This window comes from Microcebus murinus, chromosome 4, assembly GCF_040939455.1.
Source record: "Microcebus murinus isolate Inina chromosome 4, M.murinus_Inina_mat1.0, whole genome shotgun sequence".
Classification (NCBI taxonomy): Eukaryota; Metazoa; Chordata; class Mammalia; order Primates; family Cheirogaleidae; genus Microcebus; species Microcebus murinus.
In genome coordinates this window covers 59,562,206-59,580,753 of record NC_134107.1, presented here as the reverse complement: position 1 = coordinate 59,580,753, position 18,548 = coordinate 59,562,206, and the positions used below count along the sequence as shown (strand labels likewise).

Here is an 18,548-nt window from a genome sequence, read left to right as displayed (position 1 = left end):
TTAATTTATCATTTCCACTATGAGGTCCATACTGAACTAAGGACTGTGCTAAGATTTTTGTTAAATTATTACAAATAATAAAATCAAACCATTTGCTTTTTACTATGACAAACTGGCTTAAGAACAAGATTAGAAGCTAACAGAAACATCTCCAGTCTGGATAATCCCAAACTAAATAACTGGAGAGGACTGAGGGGCAACTCTCTGTCTTTTCCATCTTCCATCTTACCCAACCTACATATCTGATCTTCAGGTATTTGCAAAAGCTGCACACTATCCTTTTCTAAAGGACTCCCCCTGCCACATACCTCTTCTGCTTTAATTAAGTGCTGGTATCTTCCAATGGCATGGGTGGGCTTTGACTTGTAGTGCCGACTGGTACTCAGTAGAATGCCACCTAAAAAAGAGAAAATAAGACAACCCATTCCTAAGCTCTTCCGGAGACAGATCATACACAAAGAGATAAATTCTCCTCTGTAGGATTGGGAATATTGGGGAGGTAGAGGGCCTCTTGTTGGTTTAAATAACCACAGATTTTTTTTTTTTTTTTTTTGAGACAGTTTCACTTTGTCATCCTGGGTAGAGTATAGTGGCGTCATTGTAGCTCACAGCAACCTCGACCTCAAACTCCTGGGCTCAATCCTCCTGCCTCAGCCTCCCAAGAAGTGGGGACTACAGGTATGAGCCATGACACCTGGCTAATTATTTTCTATTTTTAGTAGAGACTGTGTCTCACTCTTGCTCAGGCTGGTCTTGAACTGCTGAGCCCAAGCAATCACAACAGGTGAACCTATTTTAGAATGGAGTGTCAGGGAAGGCCTCTCTGAAAAAAATGAGATTTTTAACTGAGACCAGCATTCAGAAGAAAATGTAATAGTGGTTATGCCCAGGGAGGGGAAATAAGTAGTTAGAAGACAGAGGAATTATTTATGTTCTTTTGTACCTTTTAAAATTTGTTCAATGTACATGTATTTTCTATTCAAAAAATAAATAAAATAAAATTGAGACTTGGAAGGCAAATAGGAGTTTATAGGATGAAAAAATAGAGGATAAGTATTCCAGGTAGAGTAAACAACATGCACAAAGGCCCTAATCTGGAACACAGCAGATGGAAGGGTTAGGAAATTAGAGCAGTAGCCCCAGCTAAGTTGTTGTTTATGTCCCTGTACCCATACTGTCCCATACCACTCCCCATTCCATCTTTTAGAGCTGACAGATTAATCTTTCTAAAATATAAATCTCGGCCGGGCGCAGTGGCTCACGCCTGTAATCCTAGCTCTCTGGGAGGCCGAGGCGGGTGGATCGTTTGAGCTCAGGAGTTCGAAACCAACCTGAGCAAGAGCGAGACCCCGTCTCTACTATAAATAGAAAGAAATTAATTGGCCAACTAATATATATAGAAAAAATTAGCCGGGCATGGTGGCGCATGCCTGTAGTCCCAGCTACTCGGGAGGCTGAGGCAGGAGGATTGCTTGAGCCCAGGAGTTTGAGGTTGCTGTGAGCTAGGCTGACGCCACGGCACTCACTCTAGCCTGGGCAACAAAGCGAGACTCTGTCTCAAAAAAAATAAATAAATAAAATAAAATATAAATCTCATCATGCTATTCTCTTTCACTAATTCAACTATTTATTTATTGTACTTTTTTTCAAAGTACAGGTATTTAATATTTGTCAGGCACTGTACTAGGTTCTACAGAGACACTAATGAATGAGACAGAGAAGGTCTTTGCCATATTTTAAAATGTTTGATAGTTTTCCACTGCTCAAGGTTTGAAACTTCTCAGGTAAGCATTTAAAGAGTTTGATTTTATAATCTGGTTCCAACTACTTCACCTCATTCTCCTATTCCTCTAGGCTTTTAAAAAACCTTGCTCCCCAGTCACAGAGCTACGCTTGCCATTCTGTACAAACCCTGCAGTTTTCATGCCTCTGTGCCTTGCTGGACTGTCCCCACCTACTGGGGCTACACCTCTCTGACAATGAAATTCTACACTGCCTCCAGGACCAGCTCAAATGTTGCCATCTCTCTGAAACTCTTGTGCTGTCCTAAACATACAAATATCATCATGAGTTTAGTTCATGGTTCATAGCTCTCTCATGCCTCTATCACATAATAAAATATTTTGTGTAAATAAGAAAGAAAACGAAGATGCCAATCACCACCTTTATATACACAGAAACTCAATCACCCACCAGTGGTTTCAAAAAGCAGAACCAAAACTGATTTGAGAAGATGACACACTTAGGTGAAAGTGCTACAAATGCTTGCCTTGGCCTCTTGTCTACTGGAATTCCTTGGCAAGGAGGCATTTTCAAATCAGTTTGGGGCAATTCCTATAATTAGAGCAGCTGGTTAATTAAGAAGCTGGTTCAAATCGAAGTTAAATGAGCCATTTCTCCCCTTAAATGAAAGGTTTTGGTCAAATTACCAGTGGTTAAACTGCTTAATTAGCCAGTTGTTTTAATTATAAAATTTACAGGTTTGAAAGCCTCTGATTACCAGTAAGTTCAACTAAATTTGTTCCTCCTGCTTTGTGTCAGTAAGCTGGTTTCCTGCTGTCACATTAACATTGCAGCCTCCTTGAGAGAAAAGGAGACTCTTCACTGAAGGAAGAAACAAAACGCCAGGGTTTCGAAAGGAGGCCTTGAAAATATTTCAGTTACCACATTATAAGATGTAATCACATATTGACTTTCCCCACATCACTTCCTTTTCCTTTATATATGCCAGAGACAATTGTCCTTCAAAGTCCTTGTTTACTAAACTGGAAACTAAACACATCAATCCAGGATGGGGGTAAACAACTTTGTTTTAATTATTTCTCCTTCAGAATTGAAACAAACACTTTTAGCAGGGCTATGCAGGCAGGAAAAGAGGAAAAAATCGGGGTATCCCTAGCCAAGAACCTATTAATAATTACAGGTTATTCTCTCCTTTCAATAAACTATAAGTCCCTCAAGGGCAGATACAATGCCAGCACCTGGCAAATAGTATGTAAATGTACATTAAAAAAAAAACAAAACAAAACTGGCTCTTCAGATATTTTGAAAAAACAGGCTGCACACAGCGACTCATGACTGTAATCCCAGCACTTTGGAAAACTGAGGCGGGAGGATTGTTTGTTTGAGGTCAGTAGTTAAAGACCAGCCTGAGCAACATAGTGAGACTCCATTTCTACAAAGAATGGAAAAATTAGCGGATGTAGTGGTGCATGCCTAAGGGCCAGCTACTTGGGAGGCGGAAGTGGGAAGAGTTTGAGGTTGCAGTACGCTATGATCACACCACTGGTCTAACCCAGGCAACAGAGCGAGACCCCATCTCAAAAAAAAAAAATGCTATCTCACCAAAACAATCTGCAATGATTTGTCCTTGGTGGCTGTCCACATTTTTCAAAATTTCTTTTCAGACTTTTTTCAGTTCTTCTAATTACACTGAACTACTTGAACTTGAATATACCATGTTTGTCTGACGCTACTTTTTTGCTCATGTTATAATGAGGATGCTAAGTTCCCTTCATTTAATCTCTTCATATATCTTTCTCTCTCCTCTTTTTTTTCTTTTTTAAACTTTCACTTTATCCAGATCTTTTTTCTTTTTTTTAGACAGGGTCTTGCTTTGTTGTCTGAGGACACTCTCTGAGGACAGTAGCGTAATCATAGCTCACTGCAACCTCAAACTTCTGGGCTCAAGCAATCCTCCTGCCTCAGCCTCCCAAAGTGCTAGGATTACAGGCATAAACCACCACGCCTGGCCACCTTTTCCTTCTTGAAACACTCATTTTGCCTGCGATGAAACTATACTTACTATCCTGGTTTTCTCCACTTTGGCCTCCTTTTCTCAACTTTATTAGCCATCTCTTTCACCCTCTTCCCAACTTTTTAATGTTGGAGTTTGACAGGGACTAATCCTTGGGTCTCTTCTTTACCTTTTCTCCTTTGGTGATCACATTCATTCCCACAGCCTCAAGTAAAATTGGCAAAATGATAATGTCCAAATTTATAGCTTCAACTAAGACTGAGCTCAAGATCAGCGTATCCAATGGACTACTTAATATATTCTTTGCATGGCACTACAACTCAACATGTTCAAACTCAGAATCTTCCCCACAAAATTGCTCCATTTAATACAATACCATGGCCGGGCGCCATGATTCACGCCTGTAATCCTATCGCTCTGGGAGGCCAAGGTGGGAAGATCATTTGAGCTCAGGAGTTCAAGACCAGCCTGAGCAAGAGCGAGACCCCGTCTCTAAAATAATAAAAATTTAAATATTAAATTTAAAAATTAAAAAATAAAATAATCAAATAAAAGAAGTTCAGAGCATCAGCTATGAAGTTTTCTTGCTAAAAAAGTTTTCTTGCGCCGGGCGTGGTGGCTCACGCCTGTAATCCTAGCACTTTGGGAGGCTGAGGCGGGCGGATTGAGACTCTGTCTCAAAAAAAAAAAAAAAAGTTTTCTTGCATAACTTGAATCTAGTCAAGCTTTTATTTTTTTATTTTTTATTTTTTTGAGACAGAGTCTAGCTTTGTTTCCCAGGCTAGAGTGAGTGCCATGGTATCAGCCTAGCTCACAGCAACCTCAAACTCCTGGGCTCAAACAATCCTGCTGCCTCAGCCTCCGGAGTAGCTGGGACTACAGGCATGTACCATCATGCCTGGCTAATTTTTTCTATATATATTAGTTGGCCAATAATTTCTTTCTGTTTATAGTAGAGACAGGGTCTCGCTCTTGCTCAGGCTGGTTTCAAACTCCTGACTCAAGCAATCTGCCCACCTTGGCCTCCCAGAGTGCTAGGATTACAGGCGTGAGCCACTGCACCCGGCCTAGTCAAGCTTTTAGATCTAACTTCCAGTTTGTAGGAAGGGATAGAAGAACATGCAATACCATATCACAAGGAAATATTCAGACAAATCTGGGGGCGGGGGGGGGGTGCAGTGGCTCATGCCTGTAATCCTAGCACTCTGGGAGGCTGAGGCAGACGGATCGCTCAAGGTCAGGAGTTCAAAACCAGCCTGAGTAAGAGCGAGACCCCATCTCTACTATAAATAGAAAGAAATTAGCTGGACAACTAAAAATATATAGAGAAAAAATTAGGTAGGCATGCTGGCACATGCCTGTAGTCCCAGCTACTTGGGAGGCTGAGGCAGAAGGATTGCTTGAGCCTCTGTGAGCTAGGCTGACACCACAGCACTCTAGCCTAGGCAACAGAGTGAGACTCTGTCTCAAAAAAAAAAAAAAAAAAATCAGACATATCCAGAAGGAAAGTCATTCTATAAGAGAAATGATCTGTAGAAAGAAATTAATTGGCCAACTAATATATATAGAAAAAAAATTAGCCGGGCATGGTGGCGTATGCCTGTAGTCCCAGCTACAGGGAAGCTGAGGCAGTAGGATTGCTTGAGCCCAGGAGTTTGAGGTTGCTGTGAGCTAGGGTGATGCCACAGCACTCACTCTAGCCTGGGCAACAAAGTGAGACTGTCTCAAAAAAACAAAAAAAAAACAAAAAAAAAGGAAATGATCTGGCCTTATCAAAAAAAAAAAAAAAAAAATCACTGATTTTCCCCAGTTCTTTTTGGAGAGAAAATAATAAAGAAATAAACGAATTAAAAATTAAATAAAAATATTTTTTTTAAAAAATCACTGTTGTAGGAAAAAAAGTGGCAGAGCTATTCTAGATTAAAGGTGACAAATACCAAAATGCAAAGTGTGAAACTTCATTAGCTTCTGATTAAAAATAATACTCATAAAAGACATTTTGGGGACAACTGAGATAATGGGTAGAGCATCAGACTATATTGGGGCATTATTATTAACTTTCTTGAGTGAAACAATGGTATTATGTTTCATTAACAGAACGTAGAGAATATCCTAATTTCTATTATAGAAATACACGGTAAAGTATTTAGGGATGAAGTATCATGATGTCTGATAAAAAAAGCTAATATGACAAAATGTTAACAAAAGTTGAATCTACGTAGTGGGTATATAAGTGCTTATTGTATTATTTTGGGGGAAAATTATTTCTTATAAGACTATAAACTTCTAAATGGCTATAACTGTATTCTTTTTTTCTTTTAGACAAAGAATCTCACTCTGTCACCCAGGCTAGGGTGCAGTGATGTGATCATAGCTCACTGTAACCTTGAATTCTGGGGCTCAAGCAATCCTCCTACCTCAGCCTCCCGAGTAGCTAGGACTACAAGTATGCACCACCACGCTCAGCTAATATTTTTTAAGAGATGGGGTCTTGCTATGTCACCCAGTCTGGTATCCAACTCTTGGCCTCAAGCAATTCTAATGCCTCAGCCTCACAAAGTGCAAGGACTACAGGTATGAGCCACTGTGACTAGCCTACACTCTTTTAACTTTGTATTACCACCATCTAACACACAACCCTGATACAATACATGTTTGTTAAGAGAATGTATATAGCTCAGCTACGAAAGCACTAAAAAAAAAAAAAAAAGAGAATGTACAAATTTTTTTTATTTTAAGATGCTGGGCTTTAGGCCCAGTAGAAATAGTGATTCCCTACACATTGCTACCATCTTCTAAAATAATTAACATATGAAAGGCCTCTTAAACACTGCCAGGTGCAGAGGAGGCACTAAGTAAATGTTAGTTCCCTTCTTTATTCCCATTCTTTTATTTCAGATACTCTTTAGTAACATGACAGATGTCATTAAAATCCAACAACTGCTTTGAAATTTGTCACATAATAGACAAAGCATGGCTGGGGTGGTGGCTCATGCCTGTAATCCCAGCACTCTGGGAGGCTGAGGCTGGAGGATCCCTCGAGGTCAGGAGTTCAAAACCAGCCTGAGCAAGAGCAAGACCCCCGTCTCTACTAAAAATAGAAAGAAATTAATTGGCCAACTAAAAATATATAGAAAAAAATTAGCCGGGCATGGTTGTGCATGCCTGTAGTCTTAGCTACTCCAGAGGCTGACGCAGAAGGATTGCTTGAGCCCAGGAGTTTGAGGTTGCTGTGAGCTAGGCTGACATCACGGCACTCTAGCCCGGGCAACAGAGTAAGACTCTGTCTCAAAAAAAAAAAAAAAAAAAAAAAAATTGACAAAGCAAATATGGAAAGTAATTGGGTTGAAACAGGATTGAAATTCATTGAGTTAATCAAGTTGAATGGACATTCATTTTGGATAAAACAGTGTGAGAAAAGCCCTTGCCTGATAATAGACATAAAAGACAGGTCTGGAATAGCAGAAGTTTTTTTTTTTTTTTTTTTTTGAGACAGAGTCTCGCTTTGTTGCCCAGGCTAGAGGATATGCCATGGGGGCAGCCTAGCTTACAGCAACCTCAATCTTCTGGGCTCAAGCAATCCTACTGCCTCAGCCTCCCGAGTAGCTGGGACTACAGGCATGCACCACCATGCTCGGCTAAATTTTTCTCTATATATTAGTTGGCCAATTAATTTCTTTCTATTTATAGTAGAGACGGGGTCTTGCTCTTGCTCAGGCTGGTTTCGAACTCCTGTCCTTGAGCAATCCACCCACCTCAGCCTCCCAGAGTGCTAGGATTACAGGCGTGAGCCACCATGCCCGGCCTAGAAGTATTAATAATAATAATAGCAGGCAACTTTTTTGAGTACTTTGTTTTATCTCATTGAATTTTCAAATAGCTCGTTGCAGTTTGTACTACAATTATTCCCATTTTTTAAAGTCAGGATACCAAACTTTAGAGAGGTAACCAAAGATCACAGGGTGAATATGTGGTAGAATTGGAATCCAAACTTACTACAGAGCTCTTCCTCTTAACCATTACTTTGTGTTCTCACCATGGTTCGTTCTATTCCACATAAGGGATGGGATTTGGCCCAGGACACTCTTCCCAAAGATAGTTAGGCATCTTTCTCCCCCAGATAATAATAATTATTATTATTATTAATGGAGACAGGGTCTTGCTACATTGCCCAGGCTTCTCTTGAACTCTTAGCCTCAAATAATAATCCTCCTGCTTTGACCTCCCAAAGTGCTGGGATTACAAGCATGAGCCACTATGCTCAGCCTAGACAAAATTATTACAGAGTGCTAGAGGGTCACTTAAAGCAGGCAGACTACATCAGGAAATAACTGCTTACCTGCAGAATAGATGGGATTCTCTCCTGAAGCTTTAAACCTAAAAAGGAGAAAGTACATTGAATACAATTAGACACCAATATTTTATTTGCACAGTTACCAAAACTTGTATTCTCCTCATTAAAGATAATGTGAATACTAAATATTTCCCTACTCCCTCCTTCCCTTCTTACTCCCCAAAACATCAGTAAGCACCTACTATTTGCCATACAAAGTGGTAGGTCCTGAGGATACAAATATAAGTAAGAAGTCTCTAACCATGATCTAGTTTGAAAAGATATAGGTAAACAAATGTGAGCCACAGTATAGTACTGATCCGGAATAGAAACATGTACAAGATTCAGTGGGGCACAACGGAAAATAGGGTCACTTCTACCAAAGAGGTGGAAATATTTTGAGCTGAATTTTAAAACATGAGGAAATACTTTTGATTATTTAGCACCGCAGGAAAAGCATTCTAGGCAGAGGTATGAAAAGGTATGTTTGGGGAATAGCAAGCAGCAGAATTTGAGTGGAACTTAAGCAGCAGGGAGGGAAGCAGGGTGAAAGATAAAACTGAAGAGGAAAGGGAGGCTGAGGTAAGAGGATCACATAAGGCCAGGAGTTCATGACCAGTCTGGGTGATATAGTGAGATTACGTCTCTAAATTAAAAAAAGCTGAGGAGGTGATCAGGGGCTAGGTCATGAAGACATGAAGAAGCCTGTACACTGTGCTAAGGAGTTTGGGCTTTACTCTGCATAGGCAGTGGAAAGCTCTTGGCAGATTTCAAGCACAGGAGTGATATAATCAAATTTAAATTTTGGAAAGTTCACCCTGGGAGCAGGTGTGTGATGAATGGGAAGAGGTGAGACTGAGGCAAGAAAACTAATGAGGTGGTTCTTGCAACAGCCTAGGAGAAAAGGGATATAAGCCTTGCACTATTAGATCAGGCTCAGGGAAAACAGAGGAGAAGGGACAGCAATGAGAGCCAGACTGGATAGAGAAGCTGGAGAACACAGAGCAGAATAATATGGCTCTGTTCAGATGACTAGGTAATCAGAGTATTTTAGTTCTGCATCCTGAGAAGCTTTGAAACTAAACTGTGGAATAAGCTGGAGAAAAGCACATCTGAATGCTGAATGCTGTCTTCACCACTTCTAAACTGTGAGCTTAGGCAAGTTGCTTGATGACACTAAAACTCAGTTATCTCATCTTTAAAACACAGATAATAATAGTACAACCTCATGGGACTAAAAATCTGTCTCAAACTCTCTGAGTCAGCTTCTTGTTTTGTAAAATGATGATATTTATATTTATCCTATAGTGTTATTGTGAAGATTAGAGATAACATGTAAAATGCCCTAGTGGGGTACAAGGTAAGTGTGTATCAAACAAACAATAGTTGACTGATTAATGATAGAAAAATAGATTAAGATGGAAAGGGAACAAAATGAGAAAGGCTTCGAGAAATTATCCAGGTTCCTGAGTGCCAAGTAGTTGAGAAAGATATACAATTCATTCTTTTATAACCTGCGACTGCAATACATAAGACATAAGACATTTGGTGAATATCTGCTGAATAGAGAAATAAACTACCAAGTACATTTCATCAGCATCTAGATAAAAACAATGGGGAGGCTGCACTCCATATGCATAATAGGAAAAAAAACCCTTAGGTTTGAATCCTAATTTCAACCCAAATGACCTGTCATCTTATAGCAATAAATTAACCTCTCTGGACCCCAGTTATTCATGTGTAAAATTGAAATAATATCACATGTTTTATCAGGTCACTATGAGGGTTAATTCATTCCTTAAACATATGTTTATTAAACATCCACCATGTGCCAGACACCATTCTAGACCCTACGAATATGGCAGTAAACAAAACTAGCAAAGTCCTTATCCCCATGCTGCTTATAGTCAGTGGAAGGAGCTGGCGGAGACAATTAAAAAATGTTATATATATGTCAAGGGGTGACGTCTGCTATGAAGAAAAATAAAGCAAGGTAAGGGGACAGAGATAGATTGAGGGGGGCTATTTTACACAGGGTAGTCAAGAAGGGCCTCTGGTGGGATGGCATCTGGGCAGAAACCTGAATAAAGTAAAGAGGTTAAACCATATAGATAGATATCTGAAGAAAGAATGTACAGAGATCCTGGTGTGGGAAGATGCTTAGATCATCAAGGAATAGAAAGGCACCAGTGTGGCTAAAGCTGAGTAAGTATTCTAAAATGAGGGAGCAGATTATGTAAGGCCTTGTAGGCCATGGTAATGATTGTAGATTTTATTTTGAGTAAGATGGGATACCACTGGAGAATTTTGAGCAAAGGAGTGTTATGAGGCTAACTTGGTTTTAAAAGAATAACTGATTGTGGTGCAAAGAATGGAAGACAAAAGTAGACCCAGGGAGACTGGTTAGGGGGCAGGGTAATGGTAGTAAAGATGATGAGGAGATGTTCTCCCCTGATTTAGCAAAACAGAAAACATAAGCTGAAACTAGAGGTAAGAAATGGATCTGTATATATTTCAAAAGTAAAGCCAAAAAGTTTTGTTGAAGAATTTGGTGTAGAATTAAAGAATTAACAATGTTAAGGATAACTGGAAGGATTTTGGCCTGAGTAACTAAGTCAATGTAGTTACCATTTACTGAGAAGGGGGAAGAAGCAAGAAAAAGCAGGACGGCAAGGGAGTTAAAGCTTGACATGCTTAGTAGCCATGTAAGTGGATATGATAAAAGAAAAATGCTATGTGAACATAAAGCAGAATGTAAATGTCAGCTATATTTATTAATATCCTTACCTTAAGAAGGAAAAGGCTTGCTTAAAAATGGTATTGTTCCTGAGGCACAGAACCTGCAGCAAAACAGCCATGTTAGGACAATCTTAAGCACTTATAGACTTCCAAGGACCTTCTATCAGAGAGGCTAGAAACCCACACAAACCAAAAAAGGATACAAAGGCTCTTGTCTAGCAAAGAAGCTTTCCTATAGTTAACACCAAATATGCAAGCCAACCAAGGTCATCTTTCTTATTCTGCCCTCTACAGAAAATACTCAAAAAACAGAAGTCCCCCTCCTACACTACCTTTTCACCTGGTTTCCCCTTTCCAACTTGATCTATTTTTTTCTATTATCAATCAAGAACTATTATGCATCTGCCATGCACAGCACTATCCACAAAAGGGGCTTTTTTTTTTTTTTAAGACAGAGTCTGGCTGTGTTGCCCAGGCTAGAGTGCCGTGGTGTCAGCCTAGCTCACAGCAACCTCAAACTCTTGGGCTCAAGCAATTGCCTCAGCCTTCAGAGTAGTTGGACTACAGGCATGCGGCACCATGCCTGGCTAATTTTTTCTATATATTTTTTTAGTTGTCCAGATAATTTCTTTCTATTTTTCAGTAAAGATGGGGTCTTGCTCTTGCTCAGTCTGGTCTCGAACTCCTGACCTTGAGCGATTCACCTGCCTTGCCCTTCCAGAGTGCTAGGATTACAGGTATGAGCTACTGTGCCCGGCCAAGAAGGGCTTTTTTAAATCTTCTTCTCTGGGAGGCCAAGGCGGGCAGATGGCTCAAGGTCAGGAGTTCGAGACCAGACTTAGCAAGAGCAAGATCCCATCTCTACTAAAAATAGAAAGAAATTAATTGGCCAACTAAAAATATATAGAAAAAATTAGCCTGGCATGGTGGCATGTGATTGTAGTCCCAGCTACTTGGGAGGCTGAGGCAGAAGGATTGCTTGAGCCCAGGAGTTTGAGGTTGCTGTGAGCTAGGCTGATGCCACAGCACTCTAACCAGGGCAACAGAGTAAGACTCTGTCTCAAAAAAAAAAAAAAAAAAGTAAATCTTCTTTAACTCTCAAAATAAAATACTATAAGACAACTTTACAAGTGAGGTCCAAAGAGGTTATATTCCAAAAAATTACAGCTAATAAGTAGCTAAGAGGACTGTCTTACTGTCCAAAGGCTATGCCTCTATTATAGCACACTGTCTCTCTCAATAATAATAATGATATGAACATCAACAAAACAATAATAATGAGAGAAGGTAATGGCAGTGGCAGCTTCCCTCCCCTCTCCTCAATTATTTCAATCTCACTGTGCCTTGTTGGCACTGGTTTGAAAGATCTGCAGAATACTTTTACTAAGGAAGTGTCTGACATAGAGGAGGTATTTTTATAAACTAGATAATAAATATTAAATGTCTGTCCTTAATGTCCCATAACATAAAGAGAAAATCCTGCCTATTATGGACAACAATTTCAATTCCTTCACCATGCATGTGTGAAAAGCCTGCTATGCAAAAACAAAGAAAATCTGAGAAACTGTCACAGTCAAAGGGGCCCACAAAAAAGGAAAAACAAAGACTAAAAAAAAAAAAAAAAGCCAAAAACCAACAAGAAAAAAAAAGGAGCCCACAAAAAGATGATGACTAAATATAATATCCTGGATGGGATCCTGGAACAGAAAAAGGACATTAGATAAAAACTAAAGAAATCTGAATAAAGTGTATTAGTTAATAATAATAATATATCAATATTGGTTCATTAATTATGATATGAAAAATGTACCATATTAATGTAATATGTTAATAACAGGAGAAATTTGGGTATATGGGAACTCTCTGTACTATCTTGACAAGTTTTCTGTAAATCTAAAACTAGTCTAAAATAAAGTTTATTTGTAGAAAGCCTGTTATGTAGAAATTACTATGCTGAATTTTAAAGGGAATTTAAGACCAAAATGTAACAACATGGATGAACCTTGAAAACATCATACTAAATCAAAGAAGCCAATCACAAAGAACCAAATATTGTATGATTCCATTTTACGAAATATCCAGAATAGGCAAATCTATAAAGGAGGCAGATTAGCAGTTGCCTAGGGCTGGAAGTTCTGGGGAGCTAGGGATGACAGCTAAAGTGTATGGAGTTTCCTTTGGGGATGATGTTCTAAAATTGATTGTCGTGATGGTTATACAACTCTGTGAATATAATAAAGCTATTGAATTGTACACTTTAAATGGTGAATTGTACAGTATGTGAATCATAAGTCAATAAAGCTATTAAAAAATGTAAGCACAATCTCTATCCTACAGGCATTTGATTGGCTGGAGACACAAACATACATTTGTATTAAACAGCTAAGCAATACCACAAGCACTATATGATGAAGTCAATAGGTGGCACAAACAATGAGCACACCTGGAAGGAAATCTAAGTGGAGATAGCTGGGGGTGGGGTGGAACAGGGAGTTCATTGCTTTTGTAGTGTTATATTAATAGATGTTACTGAGGATCTGCTCAAAATCATGAACCCTCTTCCTAAATAAATGCATATAGGCATGGATATATAAAAAGTTTGCATACTACTTCAGGAGATGCACTGACACTCTTAATATCACTTAAGGATCCCTATGCTAAACCCAGAGAATCTCAAAGGCAAGGGTTATGTCATATTTCTCTCAGGCACATACATTGTGGATAGTCAAGGTTTGTCTTAGTGAATAAATAAATGATTAGAAATTGACCACAGAGGAGGTCTACAGAACAAAATAAAAAAAAAATTTTTTTTAAAGAAAAAAATGTGAATAACATTACTACCATTTTTTTTTTTTTTTTTTTTTTTGAGACAGAGTCTCACTCTGTTGCCCAGGCTAGAGTGTCTTGGCGTCAGTCTAGCTCACAGCAACCTCACACTCCTGGGCTCAAGCAATCCTCCTGCCTCAGCCTCCTGAGTAGCTGGGACTACAAGCATGTGCCACCACCATGCCTGGCTAATTTTTTATACATATATTTTTAGTTGTCTAGCTAATTTCTTTCTATTTTTTTAGTAGAGACGGGGGTCTCGCTCTTGCTCAGGCTGGTCTCAAACTCCTGAGTACAAACGATCCACCCGCCTCAGCCTCCCAGAGTGCTAGGATTACAGGCGTGAGCCACCACGCCCCGCCCAACATTACTACCATTTTTTAAGTACCCACATCTATTTTGTTGAGTACCTACCATGTTTCTAAATCATAATAACTCTTACAAAATAAGTATTATTATCCCTATTTTACAGTTAAGGAAACTGAGATTAAGTAACTTACCCAAAGTCACACAGCTACTGTCAAAACTAGCAAGCACATGGATCTTGAAGTCCATAATTTCCCTACTATTCTATACCTTCTCTCACATAAATGAAGGGCTTAGTGCTTATGACATTAAGGGGAAAAATAGATCAAACTTAGGAAAAGTTTCCCAGAAAATGTGAGGCCTGAAGATTGGAAAGGATATGAATAGACAGAAGGAAGGGCACAGTATGGATGATCTAAAAAGCACAATTAAATCAGACACTAAAAGACCTTGTAAAGTGTATGTGCAATATGCTTAACCTAATATTAGTCAGTATAAAAGACAGAGTAGGGAACTGGGAGCCCCAAGAGAACTCAGACCAGCTCCCCCCACCACTGGCCATGTACATTGAAGTTAGAGCAGATGACTCTCAGGTCTCTCCAGGCCCAAGATCTACTAACCATGACAAACAGTAGAAATCAGAATATATTTTTAAATGAGCCATTTCATATAGAAGAGTATTGGATTGGAAGAAAGATCTAGATGAGATTGCTTTCTCCTCATTTTAATTGGTCAGATTTCTGAGTCTTTATAATAGCTCAGGATTTAATTATCTGAAAGCCAGATGTAAGGGTTGACAAATTTCTGGAAGACATTCAGATTGTGGTGTGAACTCTCCTTCTTTCCCCATCACCTCTGGGAAATGTGCTTCCTCTCCCGGGAATAATGCTAGCCATTATTTATCAGGACAAAAGTAATCTATTTTGGGACTGTATCTACAATAATCCCCTTCCCCCCATCAGCAAATGAAGAGCAGCTCTGGCTCTGCAAGTAGAAGAGGAGGGTGGTAACGTCAGTGAATGAGTGAATGAGGACACAGCTGCCACAGTGGCTTACATAAAAACACTTGTCCCATGAGCTATGGAGCCAGGAACCAAGAAAGGATTGCTCAGCTACCAAAGAACTGAAGTCACGGGCAAAATCTATAGTGTGTGAGTAGCTTCAATCACCAGAGCCTGGGAGGGTAGTGAGAGCAGTGGGTCAGGGGCCTTTGAGGCAAGCAATTGAGAGCTGTTATATGAATAGTAACAGAATATTTTTGTGTATTAATATTATTTAAAATAGCATTGTTACTACCATTCATTGAGTAAATCCTTTGTGCTAAGCACCTTATACATATTATTTCAATTAATCTTTACAGCAACCCACTGATAGAGGTATTATTGAGATAACTGCCTCTATTTTATAGGAAACAATAGAGGTTTATGTAAATTGCCCAAAGTTGTAGGTTTGGTAAGAGGTGTCAGGAATACAAACCCAGGTCTGCCTGAATCCAAAACCCATGTTTTCCATTCTGCCACCCTACCACTCAAAAGGGTGATACCAACTTATACTAGTGAAATTCATATGCTAAGGATAATAGCTCAGTCATGTCCAGAGCCACATGCCTATAGTCTCACTTACTCAGGAAACTGAGGCAGGAGAATCCCTTGAGTCCAGGAGTTTGAAGCTATAGTGAGACTTTGTCTCTAAAATAATAATAATAATAATGATAGTCTCAATAATCCAACCATTTGTTGAGTACCAGCTATAAGCCAAACATCATCTCCTTTAACCCTCACAATCATGCTATGAGGTAGATATTTCTACCCTCATTTTATAGTAAGGGAATCAAAGCTCAAAAATGTGAATTAACATGCCTAATGCACATAGCTAATAATTCATGTTCTAGCTGACCCACTACCATATAATTCCTGTTGCAAAGCAAGTTCTGCTGTTATATATGATAGCTCTTATTTCTCCCCTGAGATGAGAATACTTTGATCTGTATTCCAATTCTTGTAATGGAGGTTACTCTCATCTTAGGCATTCTTGAAAAGCCCAGTCACTGCATCAGTTCATTCATTAGAAGCTTCAAACTCTCCTCACTGGCCTTCCACCCTCTGAGAGTGCCCACCACTTCTCACACACAGGGCCAACGCTAGCCCCTCTTTCCATAATGATCCATCTGTCACTTAAATACCTTCCTAGTCAAGAATTAACATTTTCAGACACTCATAATTATCTGAAAGTTCTCCCACATAAAAAACCCAAACTGATCTCCCTATAACTTTCACAGTTTAGGCCTAGTTCCCCACTCTGGGATGACACAGAATGAGTTAACAAGAACTCAAGCCCCTCAAATATTTGAAGGCAATGATCATTGCCTCAAGGTTTTCTTTTCCTAAGTTCTTCCTTTTTTTCTGAGAAAGAGTCTCACTCTGTTGCCCAGGCTAGAGTGCTGTGGCATCAGCCTAGCTCACAGCAACCTCAAACTCCTGAGCTCAAGAAATCCTCCCACCACTCCCTCCAGGAATGCTAGGATTACAGGTATGAGCCACTGTGCCCGGCCTCCTAAATTCTTTCCAAAATTTATTTTGGGCCGGGCGCGGTGGCTCACGCCTGTAATCCTAGCTCTCTGGGAGGCCGAGGCGGGCGGATTGCTCAAGGTCAGGAGTTCAAAACCAGCCTGAGCAAGAGCGAGACCCCGTCTCTACTATAAATAGAAAGAAACTAATTGGCCAACTGATATATATATAAAAAAAATTAGCCGGGCATGGTGGCGCATGCCTGTAGTCCCAGCTACCCGGGAGGCTGAGTCAGAAGGATCGCTCGAGCCCAGGAGTTTGAGGTTGCTGTGAGCTAGGCTGACGCCACGGCACTCACTCTAGCCTGGGCAACAAAGCGAGACTCTGTCTCAAAAAAAAAAAAAAAAAAAAAAAATTTATTTTGTTTCTAGTTTTTCTTTTGGCCATCATCTTCTAAACATGTTTATGTTGACTACCAAAATCTGCCTTTGCATTGTGTCCTTATGGCAGTTAGGAGCACAAGTTTTATAATCACACAGATTTGGGTTTGAATATCAGCACTTCCATTTTCCTATCTAAAGGATCCTTGGCAAGTTACTGAAGAAATATGGCCTCACATATTATATAATGCCATTTATATGAAATGACTAGAATAGACAAATCCATAAGGTGGAAAGTAAAGTAGTGGATGCCAAGGGCTAGGAAGATGGCGAAATGAGGAGTGACTACGTATGGGTAAAGAGTTTCTTTTGGGGGTGATGAAAATGTTCTAGAATTAGATAGTGGTAATGGTTGCATAACATTGTGAATACACTAAGAAACACTGAAATATCCACTTTAAAATAGTGAATATTATAAGACATAAATTATATCTCAATTTTTAAAAAAATTTTGAGACAGGGTCTCTCACTATGTTGCTCAGGTTGGGGTACAGAGGCTATTCACAGGCACGATCCTAGTGTACTACAGCCTCAAACTCCTCATCTCAAGTGAGCTTCCTGCCTCAGCCTTCTGAGTAGCTGGGACTATAGGTGCATGTCACCTCACCCTGCTATCTCAATTTTTTTAAAAAAAGAAAAAAAAGAAATATATGGCCTCACACCACAACTACTGGATGGTACTTCCAGGCCACAGCTGAGCTCCATTAAACCCAATTCCCTAACTTTCTCCAGGACTAAACCCAATTTTACAATCCCTTTGGTCACCACCTGAAATGTAAATCCAATCCTCAACCATCTTTCTAACTCTCACTCCCATATTACTTCTTTGTATACTATCCCTGATCCAAGCCCCAGTACTTCTCTCCCTCCCAACTTTGTCTGGGCCCTCTGGAACTCCAAATGTGTTGTCATTTCAGGGCCTTTGTATATGTTCTTCTCCTTGCCTGGAATATTTGCTCTCTACTCATTCTTTAAGTCTTAGTCATGTAACAATCTCAAGAACTTTCCTAATTGCTTAGACTTGCTTGGATCCTGCTGTTATACACTCATATAGCGCCCTGAATCATTCCTTTGTGGATTTATCACAATTAGTTAAGTAGTTATATGCTTAATTAGTCCCTCTCTTAATAAGCTCCACGAAGACAGGAACTACATCTTAGCATCTAGAATACACTGTGGCACACGGTAGGTGCTGAATAAATAAGTGATGATCAAATTAATAAATCCTTCTTAACCTCATTATCTTATCTCTAAAGAGGTTATAAAATTGTTGACATGATTAAATTAGATAATATGTGAAAAGGCCTTAGCAAGTACAAAGTACATTATTAATGGTCAGATTGGCAGCAGTGATGATAATCGTGGTGGTTATTATTCAGTTCCTCATTTGTTAAACAATATGTATCATAGAGTATGACAGGTGCTCAAGATAAAATTGTGATAAAAACAAAATAGAAAATCTCCTCCAGAGTTTGCAGTCTAGTGTTGATTAGGAATTAGGCAACTTCTTGACTATTCTGGGTTTTTGGGCTCCCTGCTCATCTAGGCACTTTGAAACGTGTATACTCTTAGTTCATGTCTTTTTATGTTCTCCTAATTCATGTGTGCTGGTTTGTCATTTGCTTCAATCCTTACTGCTT

The 18,548-nt window shown here is 39.4% G+C and overlaps 1 protein-coding gene across 1 annotated transcript in view; it reads right to left on the bottom strand.

Annotated features, from left to right (window-relative positions):
- The window catches only part of MRPL48 (mitochondrial ribosomal protein L48), a 51,049-nt gene that overhangs the window by 27,711 nt on the left and 4,790 nt on the right, over positions 1–18,548 (bottom strand). The window contains exons 2-4 of the mRNA XM_012745114.3: positions 10,878–10,930; positions 8,097–8,134; positions 309–397 (exon numbers count right to left, since the gene is read on the bottom strand). Of these exons, the coding sequence (XP_012600568.1) occupies positions 309–397; positions 8,097–8,134; positions 10,878–10,930 (180 nt within the window). The remainder of the gene's footprint in view (positions 1–308; positions 398–8,096; positions 8,135–10,877; positions 10,931–18,548) is intronic.